The sequence below is a fragment of the Pavona decussata genome, unplaced genomic scaffold (assembly GCF_977016875.1).
Source record: "Pavona decussata unplaced genomic scaffold, jaPavDecu1.1 SCAFFOLD_114, whole genome shotgun sequence".
NCBI lineage: Eukaryota > Metazoa > Cnidaria > Anthozoa > Scleractinia > Agariciidae > Pavona > Pavona decussata.
The window spans coordinates 6,654,980-6,673,515 of NW_028145528.1; the positions used below are offsets into that span (position 1 = coordinate 6,654,980).

General features: G+C 41.7%; 1 protein-coding gene across 1 annotated transcript; it reads left to right on the plus strand.

Annotated features, from left to right (window-relative positions):
- The first annotated feature begins 188 nt into the window (after nucleotides 1-188).
- LOC146470509 (uncharacterized) lies at nucleotides 189-10,446 on the plus strand. Its single transcript, XM_085122546.1, has 4 exons — nucleotides 189-1,315; nucleotides 3,809-4,056; nucleotides 7,238-7,363; nucleotides 7,648-10,446. Exons 1-4 carry the CDS (start codon nucleotides 691-693, stop codon nucleotides 9,139-9,141), a joined length of 2,493 nt encoding a protein of 830 aa, XP_084978672.1. The 5' UTR covers nucleotides 189-690; the 3' UTR covers nucleotides 9,142-10,446.
- Nucleotides 10,447-18,536: the final 8,090 nt, after the last annotated feature.

Here is an 18,536-nt window from a genome sequence, read left to right on the forward strand (position 1 = left end):
TTTTGTAAGCACATTAAAGAGACTTTGGCCATCGAACGTGTGCTAGACAAAAGCGCGCTTTTGGGGCCCTTTTGTGCGAGATCTTAAATTAAATGTTTGCGAACGGTTGGTGGCAATTATCGAACCAATCACTTTGACAAGTTTATTTCTGGAGATGTACAAATACCGGCTTCTGTGCGCATGGTTGAATTACCGCCCAAAAGATTATAGTTCATTTAAAATCTGCTCTCCACCGTTTCATTTCACGACCATAATTATCATAGATAGTAAGCTGTGAGGCGGAAGGAATGATGGAAGAGCACGTTACGAAAACTTGGCAAAAATGGTTAAATTCTGTTGCCTTTAAGATGATAAATATCAGTCATGTAAGTATCATTTTTCTGGCATAGTCATTGCCGATTTCGGTCCGGTATATTGGTCGCTATACTTTAAACAAATAAGCATCTGCTGTGTTAGCTTTAATTTGTATTTTTTTGGCTTCTCAAGAAGAGAATACAAACTTGGCTATTGACAAAATAACGGGTGGAAAATTTACTTAGCGACTGTAAAGTGCCACGGATTGAGATTGTAGTTTACACGAACATAAACATGTTTGCGGAGCTACGTTGAAGAAAGAAGATAAACGCGATTTCCGAAGAGCCATTAACAAGGACGCTGTTTAAATTGGCTTCGGGTGACTTTTAGAAGAAAATGACAGCAAATGGAAAGGTAAATAAGAACAAAGTGATTCCAGTTCAACTCGGGCTGGAGGAAGAACTCGATTTAGTTGAGGAAAACAAGGGGGCCCAAGCTTCCGTTTCTACAGCGCTTAACAATGAAGAACTGAATGAAAGCCCTGGTCAATCAAGGAAAATACGAATCGTTTCGCCATTAAAAGCCGCGGGACAAGCAAAAGTGACAGTGTCAAAATGGAAGAAGTATGCCAGAAAACGAAGCGATATTTCAGCTTGGCGAGAATATCAGAAAGCGCGAATTGATTTTCCAACCATCAGAGAAAGCATGAGAATGAATCACCACCGGATGAACGCAGCGCAACTGAGTGATTTGGAAGAACTTGTAGAGATAACATCGCAAGAGAAACATAGAAAAGATGGAGGGGTTTCTACCGTAAGCTCACCAAGTAGAGCTTTATTGTATTATTTTGCCAAGCTGGCCGCTTCAACCCGTGAAGAAGAGGTCATTGACTTGGAATTCGTTGAAACGCTTATCCAAAACGGTGCATCGGTTAACACGGCGGATCGGCACGGACAGACACTATTGCACGAGGCAGCTAGACAGTGGGACACTTCCGTTGCTAAGCTACTACTTGAACGAGGTAAGTTGGAGCCATATGCTGTTCGTGTCTCTCTACACGAAATTTCAAGAGTCATCGACGCGTCTTAAACCTGAAAATTAGCATTTTACTAGCTTACTGTTTCAGGGAAAAAAGGTTATTAAAAAACGCCAGACCTAATAATTGTGGTTTTGAATTAGTTTTTTAAAGGTCTGGAATAACGATTTACGATTTCTTCGCATTAAGCGCGCATGTACTATCTGTAAAGAAAATGTAAAATCGTGAATTTACTTATCGTATGTGAGATTCACTAACAAAAGGAGTTTTTTGTCCCATTATATTTTCCATAAAAAGCATATTTTACCTCATAAATATGGAATTTTAGTATGAAAAATTGCGGTGAGCGTTGAAACATCAATACAAATGTTGTAAATTTCCACTGAAAATGTTTTTCGTAAACAGACTAAACAGACGAAATGAGGTTGTTTCAAACAGAATATAAACAACGATATAACTAAAGCTCTGAGTCACGAATGTCAATGCCTATGTCGATATTAATCATTAAAAGAAAGGAAAATTAAGGAAATGATAAGATAAAAAGTTGAAGGAAATTAAAAAGATTCCCCCCGACTGTTTTGCAATAAGCGTCAGTTGAGGGATTGAGGTTAGAAAGTAGTCTAACTTATGCCCATGACGCCGATGGCACGCGAAATATTCAGCTAGCTAAATTAGTTTGTAGTCGCGACGAGTGGAATAACAAAAATTGAATTTTTTACTGATGTAGTGCGGAAACTAGTAACTTTAATGTTATAACCAAACGACTACAAGCTGCTAAAGATGACTTAAAATATGGGAAACTTATCAACAATATTTGCGAAGCAGATGTTAAGATTTAATCGCACTCAAGTCACGTTTTCGTTTCCTTAAATTAATATCTAAATCCTCTGATCATGAAGTTCTGATGTTTTTCTTCATTCAAGTTTCAGTTGATAACTGTTATGCCTTAATTGACCGAAGTTTTCTTTCTTGTAAATTCTCAAGGGCAATTGCCTTGAGGCGTTATTTCAACTTCGTCAAAGAATTTAATTTTTATTTCAGTGACTACGTACGTTTGATTAAAAGATTTTATCGGGTGCGGTCGAACGTAAATATATATTTATCGAGAGCGTTTTTATTGCTTTTATAAATTAAAAGCCGCTTTATTTTCCCGCCTAATTTTCTTTTTCAAGCAATGTGTTAGAAGACATATTAGAAATTTAACAAAATAATTTGCTGCAAATATTCTCACAGATGTCTTCCTTCTCACGAAGACTATTCCATGAACATTAGGAAGCGAAAAAAACCACGCTTAAAATATTTAGCGATTTGCTTGTTTACGCAAGCAAAAACTCTTACTTTTCGAGGCAAAACTGTAATTTAGGGTTCAATTCAATTTCAAGCAGTTATGTACAGTTGAATAAACATTTTCTGAGATTCCTTAATTCTGAGTCAATTTTAAGTCTGTTGGGTTTGGTTTAATTGTTATATGAAGTAGATGTCACGGTTAGAGTCCAAAATTGATTGACATATGACCAGTGAAATTTTCCACTTTAAGTAGGAAAATGTTTGAACTTATAATTTTCGGATCAACGATAAATTTTGGAAAAAAAACTTTCGGGCAGTTTCAGACACATTTCGGACGATTTTCGTAAAACGATTTCGTACTCGGTAACACTCTGTGAGGATATATAGAGCGTGTACAATTTACGTCACTTAAATTCATTGAACACAGTTCTGTTTAGACAGTTTACTTCAAACTAACGCAGCAACCTACACGATACAGTTTAAGATAAACATAAAACAACGGAGAGAAGAGAGCGTATAACATAACTGTGCATCATATTTTCGATCATTGCTCCGACGAATTTAAAACTTGCAGCTTGAAGAAGACAGTTGACATCCTCGCCAATGGAATTTTCGTAAGGCTGGCTTGTTGTAAAGTAAAACTAAATTGCAGAGTTTTTTCCACATTTATCTAGATTATATATGATAAAATATTAGGATTGTAAAATGGTCGGATTATGTTTTCGTTCGGAAGGAAAATTTCTCGGACAGTTTTTTCGTCCGAACGTTTATTCCGGCGTCCGAACATTTTTGCGGTTAATTATAATGTACCGCTTTTCAAAAAATTTTACACTCTAACTCCCAGTGTGACGACCATTCGAATGAAAGCTACAATGAAGTATTTTCATTTGGTGTTGCTTATTATACTTTGCAAGGTGGGTCTCACTATTGAACTTCCAAGAGGAAGGGATAACACCTTTCTATAAGGGCAACCAAGACAGCCGTTGCGCCCCCCCAAGAATATACAAGAACACTACTTCTCACCAGACAACACATACATAGGAACCTTTTAAGGATGAACTAGCTGGAGACATAGAAGTTCTTAACTTCTTCTTTTTTGTAGTTCTATTTTCTCTTCTATAACAGTTTCATAGACTAAACGACTGCTATGCAGATCAAACCTAAAGGTCTCTTGTTCATTGCAATTGACAGGAGCCAGTGTCAATCAGCCCGACAAATACGGCCGCACTCCCCTGCACGTGGCGTCCGCAGTTGATTACCCGGAGATGGTGCAGTTCCTCGTGCAGCGAGGAGCGGACATTCACGCCAAGACAGTCAAAGAACAGCAGACACCCGTGCACTTTGCCGCACGAAATGACGCGTCTTCGTCGCTGAAGATGCTGGTGAAATGTGGCGCTGATATAACAGACAAGGATTTCAAACAAAGAACGGCTTTACAGGTCTGTAGGAATGAATTACTGCATTGTTAGCTGTATTATTTTAACCCCAGGGGAGAGCATGGAATAAAATGCAAAAAAGGCTTAGCCTAATTAAAAAGACGGGTTGGATGGTTCAAAGTTTATTGGTACAAGTTACTACCGCGGTGAAAAACTCTGTTATTTCTCTTTTCTTTTGGGGAGAGGGGGGTAAGTATAGATCGGTGAATTCTGAGGGGAAGGTGGTCGAGTAAAAATTATAGTAGGATGGACATAATGACACATTCTCCCACACCCCTTCCCTGAGAAATAAGCGATCCCTTAATTAAGTCGTGAAAAGAGAAATAATTCCGAGATAAACTTGGACATCGAGAGACGAAAAATGTTGCAGCTCTTGAGGTTTGCCTTCAGAGTGCCCTTGTACCTCTTGAAGGGTCTTCCCTGGTCGCGATTTCCCTTCTTCAGCTGTTCATACAGCAGCATCTTCGGGATCCTGTCGTCCTCCATTCGGACAATGTGTCCTGTCCATCTCAGCTGGCACTTGATGATCAAGCGCTCAATGCTGGGGAAGCCGCACTTCTCCAGGACCTGGAGGTTGGACACTCTGTCCTGCCATTTAATGTTGTAGATCTTCCGCAGACATCGTTGGTGAAACTGCTCTAGCTGCTGGATGTGCCGGCGGTATCTAGGTGGTCCACGTCTCGCGGCAATACAGAAGCGTGCATAGGACCACAGTTCTGTGTACGGCAATCTTGGTGGAGAAGCGAATGCCGTGGTCTTGTCAAAGCCTCTTTGTCAGTGTTTCGAAGGCCTCACTTTCCTTTCCAAAGCACTGCATCAGATCAGCGTCCATGGATACACTTCTCGTAACGGTGCTATCCAGATAGCAGAACTTGTCCACAGTCTTAATCTCTATGTTGTTGATGACGATAGGAGGTGGTGGTGGTGCATTGGCAGTCTGTGATGGTGATGGCTGAAACATGGCTTCAGTCTTTCCAAGGCTGATCGTCAGCCCGAATCGTCTACAGGCAGCTGCGAAGCGATCCGTGATGTACTGCGTGTCTTCGTGAGAGTGTGCACCCAGTGCACAGTTGTCTGCGAAGAGGACGTCCAGTAGGGTGGCCTCGAACACTTTGGTCTTGGCTTGGAGTTTTCGCAGGTTGAAGAGTTTCCCATCAGTGCCAAACTGGAAGTACACTCCTCTGTCGCAATCGCTGAAGGCGTCGAGCATCATCGCTGCAAACAGGATGGAGAACAAAGTCGGGGCGAGAACGTAGCCCCGATTTACTCCGTTGCTCACCTGGAAGGGATCCGAGGCGTCACCGTTCTCTAGGACTCTGGCTTACGTATCGTCGTGGAAGGAGGCTATCAGTGTGGTAAGCTTGTCTGGACATCCAGACTTCTGCAGGATCGTCCACAGGCCGTTCCGGTTCACGGTATCGAAGGCCTTGGTGAGGTCTACAAACACCAGGTGGAGCTCCTGATACTACCCACGGCATTTCTCCAGTAGCTGACGGACAGCACAGACCATGTCGCTGGTTCCCCTGCCTGCGTGAAATCCGCACTGCGATTCAGGGACGATGGAATCAGCGATGTGTGTGATGAGTCTGTTGAGAATGATACTGGCAAGAATCTTCCCAGCGATGCAGAGGAGTTATATGCCGTGGTGATTGTCTTGTCTCCCTTCTTCTTGTAAATGTGCACTATAGATGCATCCTTGAAGTCTTGTGGAACTTGCTTCTCTTCCCAGATGGACCTGAACTGGGACGTTAGCTGCTCCAGGAGCGCGTCACCTCCCTTCTTGTAGATGTCGGTAGAAATCCCATCTGCTCCAGGTGCCTTCCCAGGTGATGTATGCTTCAAAGCCTTCAAAGCAGATTCCTTCACAGGTAGTTGTGGCAGGGATGCAATCGCCTCGTCAGAAATGTTCGACTCTCTGTTCAGGACACTGCCGAAGTGTTCATGCCAGGGTGCAAGGATGTCAGTCTTCTTCGTCAGCAACGGTGGACTGGTCAGAAGATCGGACTGGGGTGGAACCAGATGCCTTGTGTCCGTAAACGGCGCGAAGGCCGTCATGAAATGTTTTCATGTCGTGGTTGTCAGCTGCTGCTTGTAGCTCCTCAGCTTTTCATCTCCCACCAGCTGCCTCGCCTTCCGGTAGTCCTGTTTCTTCTTGCTGCTGGTCTTGTCGTCAAAGTGATCCTTGTGGGCCTTGTGCAGCTTGCAGATGAACTTCTTGATGTCTTTATCATTCTCATCGAACCAGTCTTGTTGTTTCCTCTTCACGAAACCTCTGTAGACAGCCTCTTGGGAGGACAGGACAGGGATTCTAGGAGACTTAGCTGTAGTGCTTCCTTGTTGGGGATCAGCTTCCGGAGGGGCTTGTCTCTAGCTGTCTTCTTCTTCCAGGCCAGCTGTATGTTCATCTTGCTTCGTACCAGGCTATGATCGGACCAGCAGCCTGCTCCTCTCATACAGCGAGTGATCTAAATATCACGTCGGTCCCTTTGGGGTACTAAAGCGTAGTCAAGCATGTGCCACTGCCTTGATCGAGGGTGCATCCAAGTGTTCTTGAATTTGTCCGCTAGCTGGAAAATCGTATTGGTAATGCACAACTCGTACTGGGCACACAGCGATAGCAGCATCAGTCCGTTGAAGATTCGCTTTCCAGTCCCCTGGCGTCCTAAGACGTTCTGCCAAGAGGAGTGATCGACCCCAACTCGTTTACTGGTGCTCATTGTCCAACAGGTGCAGGAAATGACACGTGTTAGATGGCCCCAGTAGGTGCAGCTTTTTTGTTCGGAGTATCCTTCTCCTGGGAAGATTTCCGGCGAAGGATGTGGAGCCCTTCCCACCCTCATTAAGGGTCAGATATCCCGCGGCAGATCCTACCTGACATTTCAAAGTCTCATCGCGGTGTCGTAACCCTAACGGGGTGGCTGAGGGGTTGTGGGCACTTGCCAAAGGTGCCACCCCAGGCTCTGGCGGGCGAGGGCGTCCATCTCCCCGTGGTAGGCGGAGGTTCCAGCCTGTTCCACCCCAGTTCCCCACGGGCTAATGGACAAGTATTTGACTTCTCGTTAACGCAATGAGATCTAAGTAAATTTGTACCCTTTCTGTGTACCTGAACCACCTTAAAGATAAATTATTGTTTAAGTACATTTTATGTTAGCTAGTGAGTAATGGCAATGTGATGTGATTTCAGGTTGCCGCAGAGTTGGATAGATCCGACACGGCAAAATGTCTGATTGACCGGTCAGCGGAGGCTGGTGTGGTTGATGACAGCGGCATGACAGCTCTGGTGCTGATGATCACCAAGATGCCTAATGTGGTGGGTGGAGTCTTTCTGTCAATCAGTATGCTCTATCAAGCCCACGTGCGGAAAACGGGGAGGGGGCGAGGTGCAAATGCAGACCAAAGGTCGTCATCTAAATTTTAAAAAACGTTTTAAGTCGAAGTACACTTGGCCCTAGCTTGTTCTGAAACACCGCCTGTCCACTCATATAATGGGAAACAAATAAGCCAAATTAAACACAAACGTAACCGTGTTTAAAATTCCCACTGTGTAACATAATGTTAATTTTAACATTATGCCATATTTTTCTTTTATTATAGGCAAAGGAAGCACTCGATCAATTCTACTCCACTGACCGCGCCAATAGAAAGCAGTACTTCTATTTGAACTACCTAGAGCCCCCAGTACCAACTTGCATGAGCAACGGTTGTGCTAAGACAGCACTTGAAGTCATCGTTCAGCTCAAACAGTTTGATTTAGTAATGCACCCTGTGATACAGAGACTTATTGCAGTAAAGTGGAGTTATTTTGGTAAGCGAGGAGCCTGGTTCCAAGTCGTATCAAACCTGTTTTTCGTGTTATTGTGGACCGTACTTGGTGTGACCTCACCATATAAGGCAAACGAGCTATTTGATCCAATTGAGAAGAAATGGTGGAGGGTGGTGTTGGGGTCTGTAGCAGTGCTGATGACGTTAAACTTCATAAGGCAGGAAATCATGGAGTACTTTGCTTCTAAGAGGGAACATAAGCTATGGATAAAGTGGCGAGAAGACGAATTGCGAAATGACTTGGAGTTCTGTCATCCGAGGTGGCCTGGGGAGAGGTTGTATCTCATGCAAGAAATCGACTCCTTGCATCATCAGGAACCGGCGTATCTTAAAGATGCCTGGAACTTTGTCGACTGGCTTGCCTATTTCATGATCCTTGCTTCTGTAGCAACGCTTCTCATAGCTTATCTTCACGACAACCAGATGGCCCTGTCAATTTACGTAAACTTTCTCTCGGCGACACTTGTGGTACTGTGGATTCGCCTGATGAAGTACGCACGCGCATTCACTGCCTTGGGGCCCTTCGTAGTCATGCTGGGTCACGTCATATATGACATTCTCAAATTTGGCTTTCTGTTTTTTATATTCTACATTCCATATGCGGCTTCGTTTTGGATGGTGTTTAGCCAACACGGAGTTGACGGATATTCTGCCATTACAGACCTTCTGTACAGCATGTTTCGAATGACTGTTGTGGACGAATATAACTATGATGGACTGTCACAAGCCAAACCTATTATGGCTAAGCTGCTTTGCGGTACGTACATCGCTGCCTCGGGAGTCATTTGTCTCAATCTTTTCATCGCGTTGATGTCGGACACATTCCAAAGAGTCTACGACAACGTGAAAGCAAACGCAGTGATGCAGCAAGCGAGCACGATCATCTCCTTGGAAAAAAGCCTGTCGGTTGCTAAGCGACGCGCATTCACAAACTTCATCTACACTAGATGCAACCCTGAGGAGTTATACTACGACGACGACTCAACCGAAGGCGAGGAGAGAGATCTACAAAGAATGACACATCAAATTAAGAAACAAGTAGACCACATCTACATGCATATTAACGAACAGGACAATGAACGGAAAAAGAAGGAAAAGGATAACGGCTCTTCTGGTGACGTGCACAAACTGCGCGAAGAAGTGAAGAAATTAGAGCAGCAGCAAAGAGCATTGACAGCACAATTCCATAATCAGATCGCTGAGGTAAAAGATATGCTGGGTGATGTTCTTCATACTTTAGGAAAACGAAAAAAGAAGAAGCACTGAAGGGTGATGAATGTAGTACACAACAACCGAGCACTTTGATTCTCACAGGAAGAGACTTTGAGACAACCGTCTTTGAAGGAAGCACTCTGGGTTATAGCTTTAAGGCTGGTAAAATGGTCCTAAAAATTGTGTTATATAAACATTAACTCTTGGAATGTTGCAACTAGAATCTTATCTGTTCTCCAGTGCATTAATAGCCGTGCCCCAATCATATCAGAAATGGCTGGCTCCTGGTAAGGCTACCCCCTCAAAATTGAAATAAAACAAATAACTAAACAGGGGAAACTGAACTTCCTCTCTTTAAGGCGACGTTTCTCCACCCTCCAAAAGTTACCATAAAATTTCAATATGTAAAATTAAATTTATAACAAAACTTTTGTAGCGGTCTTAAACTCTGAAAGTTGACAGGATCGTGATGGTTTGATAGCCAACATATAATGTCGGTCGCCCACTTTTAGTTTTCTATTCAACTAAACAAAACAAAAGAAAACAAACAAACTGTAGCAGGACACTTGGCATAAACGTTCAAAACCTTTTAAAAGTCATCAATTTCTGTACCGTTACGAAGTTTGCATGTCTTCCGGTGAATTTCTGGAACGGTATTACTGTCTCTAGTTTTGTGCTAGATTTGGTTCCAAGCTATGCCTCAAAATGCTTGAGTATATTTGTACTGACTAAGACAGCCTTTTATGCTGAGGCGCGAAGATGTAGTTGTTAGCGCTTCAGACTTTCGATCGGACGGTTGGAAATCGGAGGGTCGATAGTTGGAGGCTGGGTTGATCTCTTCAATATGGTGTTGTTTCCTTTAAGACAAGAATTGACTTTGCTCCACATGTCTCTCTTCACCCAGGTGTATAAATGGGCACTGGTGGCATACTGCTGGGGGGAATCCTGCAATGGACTAGCATCGCATCCAGGGGTAGTAGAAATGCTCCTAGTTGCTTCATACTACGGAAGCTCGGTTATTGCGACTTTACCATAAGACAGCTTTTGTTGAAAAATAATTTAAGGGAAGCATTAATCCTTGACAGTTAATTTATGTAGCTAATTCTTTTAAAACATAACTGAGCATATCATGCGATTATATATGGACAGTGATGCTGTCATTTGGAGGAAACTTTTGTCACAAAGTTTCTACGAGTATGTAGGCTGAACTATAGATAGTTAAAGTCAAATAAAACCTTCACTTAGCTACAAAATAATACTAGCACAACGAGAGGAAAGAAATCAACTCAGTTATTGAAAAGAAAACTCGTAATCTGTTCTAGTGCATTTTGAAATAAAAAATGCGAGAACTTGAAAAACATTCTAATTGTAATCAATTCCGACCTACTCCGTCTCTGGCCAGAGGCACTAATCCACAGTTTTATTGCACTGGATCGGAGGGTTATAATTTTTAACAAAACTAGACAATTATTTATTTTTATTTTTTTTTTGACAGGCAAACATTTTGGGCTTTGAGAATTGTTAATTATGAAAAAGAATCAAGACAAGGTCACTTGGTAGCGCAAGTTTAGTCGGCGAATAATATAATGCAGGCTTTTGTTTTTGTTTCCGGGGCAAACGCGCACTTAAACGTGGAAAAAGCTCTCAATATTTGCCTAAAGAAGAAAGGGAGTTGAAATCATCTTTGGTCAGGAGTGTAAACTTTGTTTTTGCTTCTCTGAATGTGCCGTTGAATACGGTGAGCTCTTTCATTTGTACCCTGGTTTATTGTGTCTTAATTCGAGCTGGGACAGACGGCTAACAGAGAAACGGTCAGGCATTACCAAAAGAATTGAAAGTAGTCAAAACTTAAAAAAAGAGTATATTCATGCAGCTGATTACTTATTTCACTATAGTTATTTAAGTAGATCATGCGCTTATGCATGGAACCGTATTGAACATATCTGGGGCCATTTGCATGAAACATTCTTAGTTCGTTACAAAGTTGCCGTTATTTATTGAATGCTGTTTGGAAATAACAATTTTTTTCTTGCATTAAAATTTTCCATTTCAGCTTTTGTTTAAAGACAGAAGTTAAGGCTATCCATGGTCTTCTTAAAATATTTTCGTTCACTTTATATTACGTACAAAATTGCTCTCACCATGGGCCCGTTTCTCGAAAGTCCCGGGTAACTTTTCGGCCCCGGAAAGCTAATTTTATGTCCACTTATGATTCGAATTTTGTTTGATTTGAAAGCTAAATAATAAAATTCTAAGTTAAGAAAGCATGTAGCTAGGGCTGGTGTGCGGAACTTTGTTGCGTTTTAGTCAAAATTTCATGAAATATTTGACAAAGCACCTTGGTTCCGGCTCGAGCATTAACTTGCTCATAGAGCACCAAGGAGAAAATATCAAGTGAATTCTCCAGAAAGAACAAACCATTATCAAATTTTAGCCATATTTCGTGTACAAATGGGAACACTTGAACAAATAACTGAGCATTTCAATTTCAAATTCAAATTTTAAATCCAACGTATCAATTTCAAATAACTGTGCATTTCAATTTCAAATGGCTGACATTTGTATATTCCAGCGGGGCTAATTTGAATGCCATAAAAGAAAATTAAAATGTCTTGAATATTCCAGTATCAGGCTAATGCAACAAAAGAAAATTAAAATGACAGTCATTCTTACAAAGGGTTGTAATGATCCCAATCCTGGCTACTGAATGCTAGTTTCTGTGCACCAGATCATCTGAGGGGAGACAGCAAGGGCCAACTGTAAGTACCCCACACTAAACGTTAGAAAAATCCTCTTACGTTTTTTGCAGCGGTAATCTGGGGGTGCCCCAGGTTTCTTCACGTGCGTTTCCGGTCACATGACACAAAAATGTCGCATAAATGTTTTTGTACTGAAAGTAGACCAGAGATGTACCGACTCAGGGGCCGACTTATACATGTCATCAACTTGTAATTGACTCATCTCAATTTTCCTTTACAAACAAAAACAGTTGTGGTAAAGAAACTTGTTTCCCGCGGTTGAAGAATTTGACAGTGTAAATATACGGTTTCGATTATGACACAATCACGCTCATAAGAGGACGGAGGTGGCTGCCTCTACTGTTAGTAACGTGGAGTAGAATTTACTAGCATTCGTAACATACCTTTATTGAGGATGCACCGGGATTTTAACGTTTTGAGACCATGGTTGTCACTGTTGTCATAATCTGTTTTAATGTATGCGGAAAGAATATGATCTAAATTAAATCAGCGAGTAGTATTTTCCCGGAGTGCATTCTTGAGGGTATACATAAGTAGCCTCCCACGCAGACGTCCTTAGGGGTTCGTCACTCGTTTCCTTCCCCACGAACTCGTGGGGAAGGAAACGAGTGACGAACCCCTAAGGACGTCTGCGTGGGAGGCTAATACATAAGTAGTGTTAATCAACAGCGTTATCAAATCACCTTGAGACACAGTTAAGAAAGGGATAAATAAAAGACAACGTGAGTTTGGGAGTGAAATCCTGAAAAAACTGATCACACGAGTGTTATTATCAACACAGTACAATAATTAGTGCATGGTGAAGCTTCAAGAATTTGTATATTCATGGCACTACCATAGTAAAGTTAGACGGTTGCTCTCTATTGGTTTAATAACGCTGATAGATTTACTTTAACGTATTATCATATTTGTAAGGAAAAGCTTAGCCGGTGAAGGAGTCTTATGTGGACAAAATAATTATTATCAGGTCCCGTTGCATCTGGCGAGCGGTCCTGTTGTGAGAAAATTGTTTATGTTCACCTATAGTCTGTGATACCAGGTACACTAATTGTTTCGCGAATTGGCTACAACATTTGCACCGGAGAAAACAAGTCAACTCTTAGACGAAAGTGAAATGCACGCGCACTTTTCCATACCCCTAGAAGAAACACCAGGCCCGCAGAACAAGCGGTTTTTTTTTTTTTTTTTTTTTTAATTTTATTATTTTTGTATTCGGGTCCTTAATTGCTTGTTTGTTAAATACCGTTCTGACCTTCCTAATAAAAGCCTGTGTTCATCTAGTCCCCTCATAATGGTTTTGGTCTGGTGTGAAAAAAGATTTACAATTTGGACATTTCGAGCAAAAAGTGAATTTGTCGTGCCACCCGTTCTGCAAATGAGTATGGATTATTCCATTTCATCGTAAGTTCAGGAGTGGAATTTTGAGGGCCGCTCTACTACACTATGAATGTTATGGCGCCTACCCCCGGGACAATCACCCGGGCGACGTACACTGCAAGATCATGTTAGTTATTCAAAATTGTGATTGTCTAGCCAAATGCTCTTCTGTGATAACTTATGTCTTCTTTGGTAAGCGAGCCTGACCTTTGTTCTGTCCATGGTCTTTCCGTTGTTTCAATGCCTTCCATTTCGCATAATTAACGCACGCCAATTCCTTAGCAGAAGAATACGCCTCTCTTTCTTTTGTCTTCGCATTTGTCTGGTCTCCCTTTTGTAAGTGGCCCTTATCAATCGCTTTCTTTTCTTCCTTGCTTTGCGTCACCCTTTCTCTTTTTCTCTAATGAACTTTCACGGGACTGTCGTGGCATGATCGATCACTTTTTCGGAAGGGCGCGCCTTCCTCTCGTTCCCGCTAAACAGTACAGTAATATAATTCTGCGATCGCGGTTCAACTGACTTGTTTATGTGACCGCGTTTCCATATTGTGATACTTATTATCCAAATTCGAATATAGGCAGCGGCTGATCGCAAAACAATAGAAAACAATAGCTGGGAAAGCTTTGTTCCAGAAGTGAATGTACTACTATAGTAGATCTAATTGATGGCGATTAGTTTGCTAGCTTTGTGCACAGGACGTAGGGGAGTCACATCTGACGAAATTCAGGTTAATATTCAGTCTTCACCGTGCAATTGCAGAGAAATTCCCGCAAATCGATCTTTTTGATTCATTACATGACAAAGTACGTAGCCAAACAAAGCGTCATACGATCTAGGTAGATTGCTGCATGCTGGTGGCTACAAGACTAAAACCGTTGCGTACCTTCTGCCGGGATCTTCTGTAACTTTTATACAGGTATATACTGTAGATCTTTTGATCGGCATGATCAATTTGCGCTGCAATTGCACGGTACCTCTAACTGAGACAGCAGTTCGATTCTTTTGATAAACTGGTGATTTCGATCCAACCGCTTGCACGTCTTTGCTGCCTTGCCACAATCCCGGGCAGGTTGCGGTGCAAAAACATCTTATACCAAGTTGCCTAAAAAAAGGCTCCTTCTTTCTCTTGTCATCAATGAAGCGTGCGGTGTCCTTGTGCTCAGAAACTTGTCAAACCGGAAAACCCAGATTAACATAATTAGCTGGCTAACTTGATGCAACATTAGCCTGATAAGAAGTCAGATTGTTTTCGACCAATGAAGCTTACGAGGCCACTCGTTGAAGCCGGTCAAACAGGAAAAGTCTAAATCAATATAACTAGCCATAAGGTTCCTTCGAGCATACATCTCCTCAATACAAGCAGCTAACCTTGCTTAAAATCTCCAACCAATCCGGTGAGTATTTTGGTTTTCGTGGCTTAGCTTTCAAGGATTAATTAGTAAAAAAACAGTTCTAACAAGAGGGTTAGAATCTATTTTAACTGAAAACTTCGTCAGCGTTACAGACTGTTTGAAGTTAGACCATGCATGACTACAGTATTAATGACCTGGATGCAAGATTCAGCACGATCAGTTTGCAACGCATTCATGAAAAAAGGCACTCGCAAAACAAGAAAGCTTTTTTACACGTTGTGAGTTGCAGTCTTAATGAGTTTGGTTAGGATCTTTAAAGTTGATGAGTACATTACAACGCTGCGCCCGACGTGAACATTTAGGGAAAATACCTAAAATGTTGTCTTCGACCTTTTTAAAGAAGAATGCAATTCGTTGTGGTCGGGTACTTTAGCTGAATATTGAAGTTATAGCAAGTTTTGAGAAACGGAATTTTATTTCCCAAATTGACTGGCTATTAATTGGTTTGCAAAAATCTCATCTTTCCCTCACGGTACTTGTTACTATCGGTCTCACGCCGGTATTTAGTTGGAGTTTACCACCCGTTTTGGCCTGCATTCCCAAACAACCCGACTCTTCGAAAGCACATCGTGAGCGGCGGCCGCGTCACAGACGGAGTTGTCACTCTCTGCGACGTGCTGTTCCAAGCAACTTAGGTACGATCGGTCCGCCGAGAAAGTGGTTTTCGCAACTATGCATAAATTCAGCGGGTAGCCTGGGCTTTGCCTGACCTGAGGTCAATAGACGTAATGGGACTGCGCGCGCGCTGCGGACATGCAGCCGCCCAGCCAAAGACCAAATAGATTTTAGACCTTTTGGCGCATTTTTTATAGACATACTCTATTTGCTATTGGGAGAGAAGAGTGCTTTCATTACAGGTCTGCAGTGATGCCTCGTTCGAATATTTTGTAAGTTTACGTCGGGCTTTCAGATTTTTCGCTTATTTCACAAACAGGCAGGTATAAGAAAAGGTAACTGGATAGGCTTGGAAAGAAAAAAGGTACAGGAAAAACACTGGGAAAAGGTGTAATCGAGCGGTCAAAGCCTCACTCGAGCCATTGAATCGTTCCGGGTGAATGGTTTATTTGCGTTGTTTGAGTTTGTGAATTGATGAGTTTGGTTGCAAACCTTCATGTGATATGAATTCGTAACAATACAATACAACGCATGTGAAAACTTCACAGAAAATAATTTATCCTATTACTATTTACACGCACAAAAAACAGACCTAAAAGAAAATTAGGTGTAAGTAAAGACACTGTGCGATCAATCAATGACTATTCTGTACGACTTCATATGCGTATATGCAAACTAGGCTTCTGTTTTAAGCTGCTTAAGCCTTCCCAAATGTAAACCGTCCCTGAATATATTTCCGCTAAAATGTCCTTTCAAAAGACGCGTATAATGTTCAGGATTTTGCGTGCATGTAATACCCTCAGTGAGTCAATGTCACCTCAAACAGTCCTTGTCAGGACTACACACACCCGGATGATCATACTGGGTTCCAACAAGTTACGGTGCCATTTACAAAGATTAAATAAGAACAAATATTCTTTACTTTTGCTACTCCAATACGTATTAGTACCGGATACCATCAGATTGCTAATTTGATGAAATAAATAAGTTATTCTTCCTGAAACATATTGCGGTCTAAAGAGGACTTAAAGGGTGATTAAGCAGAAGATTAAAAAATCACTTTACCTTCCTTAACTGCACTGTCAGTAAATCAAGATTTAGCTGAAAATCGAGCTTGATTTTGGATGAGGTCAGACCATAGAGTTAACGCTGTTAGCTCTATTTAGTTAACTACTGATAACATTTTGTTTGAATATGTTTGAACTACGGTTAAAAGAATAACTAAATGAGAGACCGTCGCAGTTGTGTACACAACTTAAACCGTTGCGAAAAGAGAGCCTGAAAAAATTTCAAATATTTCACTCCATCTCTTCTTATGATTTTAATTTTTTCTACAATTTTGGTTTTGAAACATCGCACATGGCCTTAGTAGCGTACTGCTAGTCCAGTCATTTTGTGGTTTTACCTGCAACTAATTGCAACAGAAGCTTTCTCTTTGCCAAAAATTTGAAATTATTCTGTTAAGGCCCGGCCAAACGGATGTAACATGTTGATCAATGCAACATCGTCTAACATTTTTGAGTTCAATATGTTCTAGTCGTTTGGCCACCATGTTGCACGATACTGCACGATGTTGGATGATGTTAAACGAAGTTTGATTTCCATGAAACGTCGTCTTCAACATGGTCAAAAATATCTTTTGTTTTTAGGAATGAACAACAACGTTGCATTCGTTTGGCCACTGCAGTTAATGCTGTTGAGCGCGCGCATTCCCACTAAGCTGACTTCTTCGCGACTTCGCGAGTTGCTGCGTGAATGTTCAAGCTAAAGCATGGCCAACGAATAGAGTTTTGAATCTCTCAACGACGATAACCTATATGTAAGCGATTTCTCTTCAAATAGAAAGAGAAAGGGCGAAAGAGTAATTGAAACTGTAGGACCAAGAAAAGCGAAAACTCTGATGCGGAGGTCGATCGGCCTCGCATCATTTTTTTGAGTAAACCAATGCACGGGTTTGTTTTCTAAGGATTCTGGGTAGAGTTTAGTCCCAGACCCTTGAGTCCAATTGTTGTATCAACCATGTTGTATTCGTTTGGCTACCTCGTTCAACGCTGTGCAACATCGTCTAACAATGTTGGATTCAACCATGTTGGGTGATGTTGCAATCGTTTGACCAGGCCTTTAATTAACATCTCAAAAGACCCAAAGGATCCGTGCACGGGAACACCTCCAAATTAAAGCCTACTAAGAACTTTAAACACGCTTATACCGTGACAGTGAAAAATTTGGAACGTACATAATAACAATAACGCAGTTTCGTCCGAGGTGAAGTGAGGTGACATCGTCACATGGCTTGATTATTACGTCGTAGTTTCTGAACAGCCATCATTTCGCATCCGTCATCCAGGGGCGGATCCAGGATTTTTGAAGAGGGGGTAGCTGACGCGACAGAACGATATCGGATCTTACGATCACAATCAATTCATCAATAAAATAGCACTATATCGTGATTTTACTTGTAGAGTAAGATTATATTTTATGTATAGTAAGTTGTGATCACAAACAAGCAACCCTACCTATTATTCGCACTGCGTTCCTTAGCCATGCGTGAAGTGATCTTTCAGCCTTTGGCTTCCCATCTGTAGCACCGCAAGGATCGTTAAAACTTCTCGGATATTAGGAAAGAACATGTTATTAGCATGTGTCTCTATAAGGCAGGTTATTGAAACTTCGTCTGGCTCTGCTTGACGCTTCCAGTAATTGGTCCAGCAAAACAGGACATTTTCAAAGGTTGCCGCAGTACGTGATCTCACTTCTGTTGCAGTACTTTACCAATTTAATCTTGACTTCTTTGGACTTCGTAACGATTACAGTAGGAATGAGAGCACAGAGTTCGTAACGGGCCTACTGATTATATTGATTATAGAGTTCGTAAGGGACAGCGATGGGAACGAAAATGGCTCCATCCTACGCCAATCTTTTCATGGGGAAATTTGGAGAAACGCCCTAGCATCTACTACACATTCTCCCCTCATTTGGTGGCGTTATATCAATGACACTTTTCTCCTTTGGACACATGGCGAAGATCAATTGAATAGCTTTATCACATACTTAAACAACCTACGTCCTACAATCAAATTCACGAGTTCCTTCTCTTACAGCGAAATCCCCTTTCTTAATGTTAACGCAATGCTCATCGACGGCAGATTGGAAACCCTGCAGACAAACATCAGTATCTCCTTGAATCGTCCTGCCACCCATCTTATACCAAACAATCAATTCCATTCAGCATGGCCTTACGACTTAGAAGAATTTGTTCCACGGACGAGTTCTTCGACTAACGTTC

Excerpts from the sequence above, each read along its gene's own strand:
- LOC146470509 (XM_085122546.1), top strand. The coding sequence starts at position 691 with ATGACAGCAAATGGAAAGGTAAATAAGAACAAAGTGATTCCAGTTCAA. Across the intron at positions 1,316-3,808 it reads TAAGCTACTACTTGAACGAG|GAGCCAGTGTCAATCAGCCC; the intron begins GTAAGTTGGAGC and ends TGCAATTGACAG. Across the intron at positions 7,364-7,647 it reads TCACCAAGATGCCTAATGTG|GCAAAGGAAGCACTCGATCA; the intron begins GTGGGTGGAGTC and ends CTTTTATTATAG.